At 41.7% G+C, this 8,606-nt stretch overlaps 1 protein-coding gene across 7 annotated transcripts in view; it reads right to left on the reverse strand.

Moving 5' to 3' along the window:
- mcf2la (mcf.2 cell line derived transforming sequence-like a) overlaps window positions 1–8,606 on the reverse strand; it is a 235,019-nt gene that overhangs the window by 180,130 nt on the left and 46,283 nt on the right. For 4 of the 7 annotated variants that reach the window (XM_043700233.1, XM_043700232.1, XM_043700238.1 and 1 more), the window contains exon 2: window positions 2,995–3,057. The exons of the other annotated variants lie outside the window; for them this stretch is intronic. In XM_043700233.1, the coding sequence (XP_043556168.1) occupies window positions 2,995–3,057 (63 nt within the window). The remainder of the gene's footprint in view (window positions 1–2,994; window positions 3,058–8,606) is intronic. 7 annotated transcript variants of the gene reach the window in all.

An 8,606-nucleotide genomic window follows, 5' to 3' on the forward strand; every position in this document is an offset into this window, starting at 1 on the left:
GTGGGGAGTTCTTGGACTAAGGGGGACAGGACAGTGTCGAGGTATGCAGAGATGAGTTCAGTGGGGCAGGAGCAAGCTGAGACAATGGGTCGGCCAGGGCAGTAGGGTTTGTGGATTTTGGGCAGGAGGAAGAAACGGGCGGTGCGGGGTTGTGGGACTATGAGGTCGGAGGCGGTGGATGGGAGATTCCCTGAGGTGATGAGGTTATGAATGGTCTGGGAGATGATGGTTTGGTGGTGGGAGGTGGGATTATGGTCAAGGGGGCAGTAGGAGGAGGTGTCCGCGAGTTGGCGTCTGGCTTCAGCGGTGTAAACATCGGTGCACCAAACTACCACTGCGCCTCCCTTGTCTGCCGGTTTGATGGTGAGGTTGGGGTTGGAGCGGAGGGAGTAGAGGGCTGCGCATTGTGAGAGTGAGAGGTTGGAGTGGGTGAGAAGGATGGACAGGTTGAGGCGGTCAATGTTGCAGCGGCAGTTGGCTATGAAGAGATCGAGGGCAGGTAAGAGGCCAGCACGGGGTGTCCAGGTGGATGGGGTGTGTTGGAGGCGGGAGAAGGGGTCATCAGAGGGTGGGCGAGAGTCCTGGTTGAAGAAGTAGGCGCGGAGGCATCTTTGTCTTGAGGAATTCTCACATAACCATATCCTGATTCAAACAAAGTAGAGGATATTTGCCCACCATGGAATAAACAGATTTGAAACAGTTGATCTGTCAGATGTTGTTCTGATATTTCTGACTGTTGAACACCAATCCTGCATGGCATGACATGCATCAAGAAATGCAAATTGTAATCATGGCCTTGCTTTGTTCTTCCTACCACTGCAATGTCATCAGTAACACAAATGCATCCTGGTATATATTGTCCATGTGTCCCTGGCTGACACAACCTCAAAAGGAGACATTAAAACCAGATCATCCGAATGGCATATGGAATATAAAGGAAATTCTGGGACATTTCAACAATATGTACTCACCAGTAATCATGCTGGACATCAATTTATAAGAAGAATTTCACCTCCACACCCTCTAGCGTGAAGACCAGAAATTTACACCTACAAATCTTAGATTTAGCTCTTCTATCGCAGGAATTTTGTCAGGGCATTATTTCAAAGCTGCATTTAAGTATTGTGGATGAAAACATACCCTCAAAGATTCATCCTTCTTTATGATGCATATTATTGAGCTAACACCAATCAGTGTTCTCCTGAACTCTTTGAATGACTCCACCTTGGTCCATTTCATCTCGCTCATTCATCAATTCTTCTTTGAAATGGACACTGCGTTTACATGAATGGGTCAATTGATAGGCTTGCATTCTTCTTCAAGTACAGCACTATAGCTCTCTTGAAACAGCACATTCTGAATATTCCAATATTAAGCTGTGAATTGAATTGAAAGGCAAAATTTCTGAGCTTGATCTGTTGTCTCATGTCTGATTCTCTCGACTGTGACTCAAAGATCATAACATACAAGTAGATCTCACATTGCTGATTCTGTAGCCACTATGTTGTCAAACATCTCCGATGTCTAGGTGGTCAGTTAGTGGGTGGCTGATATGCAATGCAAAGTGTACCAATAGTGTGGGTTCAATTCCTATACCAGCTGAGGTTATCATGAAGGACACTCATTCTTAACCTCTTCCCTCACTTGAGGAATGCTGACTTTCAGGTTAAACCAGTATCATTCTCTAATGAAACAGCAGCCCTCGTAGTCTAGTAGGACAATGTTGACTTAATTTAAAAGGGGGGCAAAAGTGAGTACTGCAGATGCTGGAGATTAGAGTCAAGAGTGTGGTCTGGAAAAGCATAGCAGGTCAGGCAGCATCAGAGAGCAGGAAAATGGACAATTTTCCTGCTCCTCAGATGCTGGCTGACCTGCTGTGCTTTTCCAGCACCACACTCTCGACTCTTCATTTAAAAATGGAATGACTGCACCTGTATCCAGCACTACTGATCCTGTATATAGCATGGATGCACCATTATATGCTCAAAGTTTACAATCATCGGTTTTGCCATTATTTTCACATCTGTTGATACATGTTTATTAGAATTTGTAGGAGTAGTATATTAGTGCTTAGCAATAGCCAATTTTAACTAATAATGAATAATCACCAGTTTTGAGGACATCAGTCAAATTTTTGCAAACATATTGGATGGCATAATGACACTGATGTTTTCTTTGAGACTGTGTGAAGCACTCTGTCTTATGTAAAATAAACTTTAGTTTGTCAATCACTTTATATACAAGCTGATCTCAGAATACCAGATGTTAGTTATTGTAGCCTGATTATTTTAATCCTTATTGTAGTCATAGAATCCCTACAGTGTGGAAACTGGCCATTAGCCCAATAAGTCCACACTGACCGTCCAAAGAATAACCCACCCAGACCCATTCCCTTACCCTATTACTCTACATTTATCCCTGACTAATGCACCTAAACTACACATCCCTCAACACTATGGGCAATTTAGCATGGTCAACAGACAGTCACCAGAGGTTGGGATCGAACTCGGGTCTCTGGGGCTGTGAGGCAGCAATGTTAACCACTGAGGCATCGTGCAGCCACTTAAAAGCCTACTGTACCTGGTATTCCCAGGCAGTCTCCCATCCAAGTACTAACCTGGCCTGAGTCTGCTTAGCTTCCATGATCAGGTGTTTTCAGAATATTATGAAGTCCTTGTGGTCTGTCTGTTGAGGTCAGTACATAGCTCTTTGTAGCATAATCATCCTTTGTACTAGTGCAATGCCTCAATCAATGGCTTTTTCGACAATATGCCTTGCAAAATTAACTGAAGGTGGGACATTTTCTTGGTGCATGCTATCGATCCAGCACACTCCCTGATCATCTGCTTTTCTAATGTGAGTTAAACTAGCTGCTCATTGTTTGCTTTTGAGCAAGCTGCTTTCTCAACACTTTCTGTTACTGGAATAAACAAAGAAATTGATGTCTCATTCATTTTAAACACAATTTAATACATGACCAGATATATCACTTACAGATAAATGTGCTTTCTGACTGTTCAAGCCTAATAGGCCTCACCAGCACGATGGTTTCCACCACTGTTCAAAAAGATAAAATTAATGATAATGGTCTAATATATTGATCTTCAGAGATTTATTAATTCTATAGTTTAGCTCATTTAAAATAATAAAGCAAACTACAAGTTACAAAATAGACATTGCAGCAAATCAACTTGCATTTTTTTGTGTATAGTTTGCAAACCCAAAGCAAACCAACTGCCAGGAAGTATTGCAACTTGGTTTACATGCAGCATAAGGAGTCCTTAAAAGGTGAACCCACTGAAAGACGAGATATACATACAACAGATGAGGTGACAGCTGAGTATCTCAAAGCTGGAAATCAGCAAGAGTAAGATCTGGGTGAGATGGGTGTCAGACAGCCTGGGACATATCACTGGTATCTCACCTATCATAATAGTTTTAGGTTTATTACTACTGAGACTAGCTTTCAATTCCATATTTTTATGACATGAATTTAAGGCAACCAGCTGCTTGGACACACCATCTGAGCCTCTGAACTACTAGCAAAGTGTCATTTACACTATACCATCATATCCACTGCCACAATGAAGGGACAGACAAAGCTGGGCAAAATTTCAGAAGAGGAAACAAGAAGTAGTTTTAGCAACTGATTGAAAGTACTTGTAAAATGTAACTTGGATGAATAAACAGAACAAAGTGAACGAGGATCTGGTAAAAGTTTAAAAAGAAAGTCAAGGCAATTGAGCAATTTCGGGCTTTTTGGCAAAGACAAGCAATGTGGGACAAGAAGAAGCAGAGAAATTGATAGTAGCAGTGCAACAGCAAATTTTAGATCCAAACAAAATAGAGTGGTAAGAAATCAAAAGTAATAGCTGATTATCTAAATGTGCAAACTATATATTTTAAGATATACACAAACAGAAACAAATAGATTTCATCTATTCAGCAATAGAGAGACAAGGTTTCAATTGTTTGGGGATTCGAGTATTAGGGAGCATGATCTCAGAATTAGGGCCAGATCATTCATGAGAGATGTTAAGAAGCACTTCTACAAAAGGGTGGTAGATATTTGAAACCTTCTTCCACAAATGGCAGCAAACACTGGATCAATTGTTAATTTTAAATTTGAGAAAGATAAATTTTTGATCAACGAAGATATTAAGGGATATGGGCCAACGGAGTTCAGCCACCGAACAGTCATGATCTCACCGAATGGTAGAACAACTGGAGGGGCTGAATGGCCTACTCCTGTTCCTATGTCTGGCCCTAATTCTCAGACTACATCCCCTAGTTGTAGAATCCCCAACGCATGGAAATTGATTGTTTGTGGGCATGGATAGGGTGAATAGCCAATATCTTTTCCCCAGGATAGGGGAGTCCACAACTAGATGGCATATGTTTAAGGTGATGAAAAGGTGAAGATTTAAAAGGGAACTACGGGACAACGTTTTGATGAAGAGGGTGGTGCGTATTTGGAAGAACTGCCAGCGTTGGAGGTAGAGACTGGTACAATTGAAACATTTAAAAGGCATCAGATGGGGACACAAATAGGGAGGGTTCGGAGGCATATGGGCCAAATACTGGTAAATGGGACTAGATCAGTTTATGATAACTGATCACCGTAACCAAACTGAATCGAAGGGGTCTGTTTCCGTGCTGTACAACTCTTACGACTGTCTTTTCCTGTTAACAGATTGAAATCTTCAATTAATTCGTATCTTAACTTTCTAAAGTCTGGGTATCATCTTTGTAAACCTGTGTTGTACTCCCTCCAAGGCCAATATATCATTAAGGTGTGGTGCCCAGGTCTGCTCACAGAACTTCAAGTGGGGTCTAACTAAGATTTTGTATAATTACAGCATGACATCAGCATCCTTATACTTCAATATTCTTTTATATAAAAAAAAGGAGAAAGTGAGGACAGCAAATGCTGGAGAGTCAGAATTTAAAAATTTGGCGCTAGAAAAGAACAGCAGGTCAGGCAACATCCAAGGACAAGGAGAATCAATGTTTCGGGCATAAGCCCTTCATCAAGAATTCCAAAACATCGACTTTCCTGCTCCTTGGATGTTGCCTGACCTGCTGTGCTTTTCCAGTGCCACACGTTTCGACCCTGCGTGAAGGAGGATTGAGAGAGAGATGCAAGCAGTCTACAGAGCTATTAGAGTAAATAGTTTGAGATGCCTTGTTTTTTTTATTTTGGAACAATAGAAGCAGCCTGACATGGTCTGGTCAAGCACACAGAACCAGGATTTTTAGGTTTTTAGTTTTCAGTAACAGCAGTTGCTACTGGGGTCATGAACAGTTGATTTTTTTTTCCTCTCAGCTACAGCTGGGTGCTCCCTTCCTGTTTGTAGAGTTGCATGTAAGACAAACTGTTTTTTCTGAATTTGCCTTTTGCCGAGACGGTGTTTAAGGGATGTTGCTATATTGGAATGGTTAATGTTTAGTGTAAAATAATCTATTATTCTGTTAAGTTTTCTAATAGAGTGACAGCACATCCAATTTTATTTTTCTTTTGCTGTATTTTAACAACAACGTATGATAAAGCGTGTTTTGCTTCAAATCTGGTAGTTTGACAAGTCGAATTGCATCTGAAACTCGACACCTTACATTTACCTTTAAAATTAGAAAATGTTAGGGTCTAGGCTATGTTCTTAATATATTTTGAGGGGGTTTAGTCTGATCCATAACAATTCAGTCTCCTATCATCAAGCCAATTTTGTATCCAATTGGCAAGTTCTCCCCAAATCCCACATGGTCTAACTTTACAAATTTGTCTAACATGCAGAACCTTGCTAAAGGCATTACTAAAGCCAATGTAAACTACGTCTACTGCTCTGCCCTCACCAATCTTTTTGGTTACTTCCTCAAAAAAACTCAAGTCATGTTTTGTGGGACATGTTGCATAAAGCCATGTTGACTATTCTTGATCAGTTCTTGCCTCTCCAAATGCATTTAAGTCCTATCTTTCAGAATGACCTCCAACAACTTATCCACCAATGTCAGACTAGGAGAAAGTGAGGACAGTAGATGAACATCAGAATCGAAAAGTGTAGAAAAGCACACCAGGTCAGGCAGCATCCGAGGAGGAGAATCGACATTTCAGATATGAGCCCTTCATCAGGCTGCTCTGGAAGTTTAAATAGCATGGAATCCAGGGGGAGCTGGAAAACTGGATATACAATTGACTTGATAGTAGGAAGCAGAGGGTAATAGCAGAAGGATGCTTATTGGACTGGAGGCCTGTGACTAGTGGAGTGCCTCAGGAGTCGGTGCTGGGCCAATTGCTGTTTGTTATCTATAATCGATGATTTGGCTGAAAATGTACAAGGTATGATTAGTCAGTTTGCTGATGATACCAAAATAAGTGGCATCATGGACAGTGAGCAAGGTTATCAGAAATGGATGTAGGTTTGCTCACTGAGCTGGAGCAGGCTACACCTTGAGTGCTTCATACGGAGGCTCACTGAAGACACTACCTAGTATGGTGACAAAACATCTGAAAACAAACCTTCCAGCTCAGCGAGCAAACCTACATCCAGAACCTCAACCTAAGCTATAAATCTTTTCAAAACCTGTTATCAGAGATTGCAGCAAGACCTTGATCATCTGTAGAAGTGGCCGAGAACTGGCAACTGGTGTTTAATATAGATAAGTGTGAGGTCTTGCATTTTGGAAAGCCAAATCAAGGTATGAGTTTCATGGTGAATGGAAGGCCCTTAAGGAGTGTAGTGGAACAGAGGGTCCTTGGACTTCAGGTTCGCAATTCTCTGAAAGTGGAGCCATGCATAGGCAGAGCAGTGAAAGTGGCTTTTGGCACACGGATTTCAACAATCAGGGCACTGAGTAAAGAAGTTGGGAAGTTATGTTGCAGTTATACTGGATATTGGTGAAGCCATACTTGGATTATGGTGTTCAGGTTTTGTCACCTTACTAGAGGAAGGATGTTATTAAACTTGGCAAGAATGCAGAAGAAATTTACAAGAATGTTGCCTGGATTCAATGTTCTGAGATACAGGGAGAGGTCGGACAAGCTAAGACCTTTCTCTTTAAAGTGTAGGAGACTGAAGGGGAACCATATGGAGATGTATGGGATCATGAGAGACATGGATAGTGTGAATGCACTCAGTCTTTTTCCCAGGTTGGAGAAATCAAAGACTTGAGGGCATCAGTTTAAGGTTAGAGGGAAAGAATAATAGGAAACTTCAGGGATGTTTTTTGCACAGAGGGTGGTAGGCGCATGGAATGAGCTACCAGTGGAAGTGGCTGAGAGGGTACATTAACGACATTCAAAAAGGCATTTTGACAAATATATGGATAAGAAAGGATTAGAAGGACATGGGCCAAGTGCAGGGAAATGGGGTTAGCGTGGATGGACATTTTGGTTGGCATGGACCAGTTTGGACCAAAGGGCCTGTTTCCGTGTTGTAGGACTCTATGACTCTATGACCATTTTCCTACAAATACTGATTTCCTTTAGTTCCTCCCTCTCTGGACCCTGTGTTCCCCAACAGTTTTGGGACATCATTTACCTCCTCCTTTGTGAAAACTAAAGTATTAGTCTGTCATATTTTACTTTTGTAAGATTTGTCTTCATTAATCTTTTTGTGCTTGCATAAATATTTACAAATCAGTTTGTAAGTTCCCTGCAAGCTTATTCTCATACCCACCTCTTAATCAATCCCATTTTCCTCCTTTGCTAAAATCTACACTGCTCCCAATCCTCAAGTCTGCTGGGGTTTTTTAAAGCCAATTTTTATGTCCCTTCCTTGGATCTAATACTATCCTTAAATTTTCCTGATTAACCATGGTCAGGCCATCTTCCCATTGTATTTTTGTGCCAGACAGAAATCAATTGTTACAGTTCCTCCATGCACTCTTTAAATGCTTGCTTTGGCCTATCCACCACCATCCTTTACATACTATTCCCCAATTTATCATAGTCAACTCATGCCCCATACTAATATCGTTTCTTTTCTTGAGATTCAAAAATCTAGTCTCATAATCAACTATGTCACTCTCCATATTAATGAAAAATTAATGAAAAAAAATCATATTATGGTCACTCTTCCCCAAGGGACCTTATACAAAGTTTGTGCGAAGATTTGTAGCTCAGGTGCTCGTTGTTGTGGTTCTGTTCGCCGAGGCGGAAGTTTTTGTTGCAAACGTTTCATCCCCTGGCTAGGCGACATCATCAGTGCTTGGGAGCCTCCTGCGAAGCGCTTCTTTGATGTTTCCTCCGGTGTTTATAGTGGTCTGTCCCTGCCGCTTCCGGTTGTCAGTTTCAGCTGTCCGCTGTAGTGGTTGGTATATTGGGTCCAGGTCGATGTGTTTGTTGATGGAGTTTGTGGATGAATGCCATGCCTCTAGGAATTCCCTGGCTGTTCTCTGTCTGGCTTGCCCTATGATAGTAGTGTTGTCCCAGTCGAATTCATGTTGCTTGTTGTCTGCGTGTGTGAATTCGACTGGGACAACACTACTATCATAGGGCAAGCCAGACAGAGAACAGCCAGGGAATTCATAGAGGCATGGCATTCATCCACAAACTCCATCAACAAACACATCGACCTGGACACAATATACCAACCACTACAGCGGACAAC

This window comes from Chiloscyllium plagiosum, chromosome 12 (genome assembly GCF_004010195.1).
Source record: "Chiloscyllium plagiosum isolate BGI_BamShark_2017 chromosome 12, ASM401019v2, whole genome shotgun sequence".
Taxonomy (NCBI): domain Eukaryota; kingdom Metazoa; phylum Chordata; class Chondrichthyes; order Orectolobiformes; family Hemiscylliidae; genus Chiloscyllium; species Chiloscyllium plagiosum.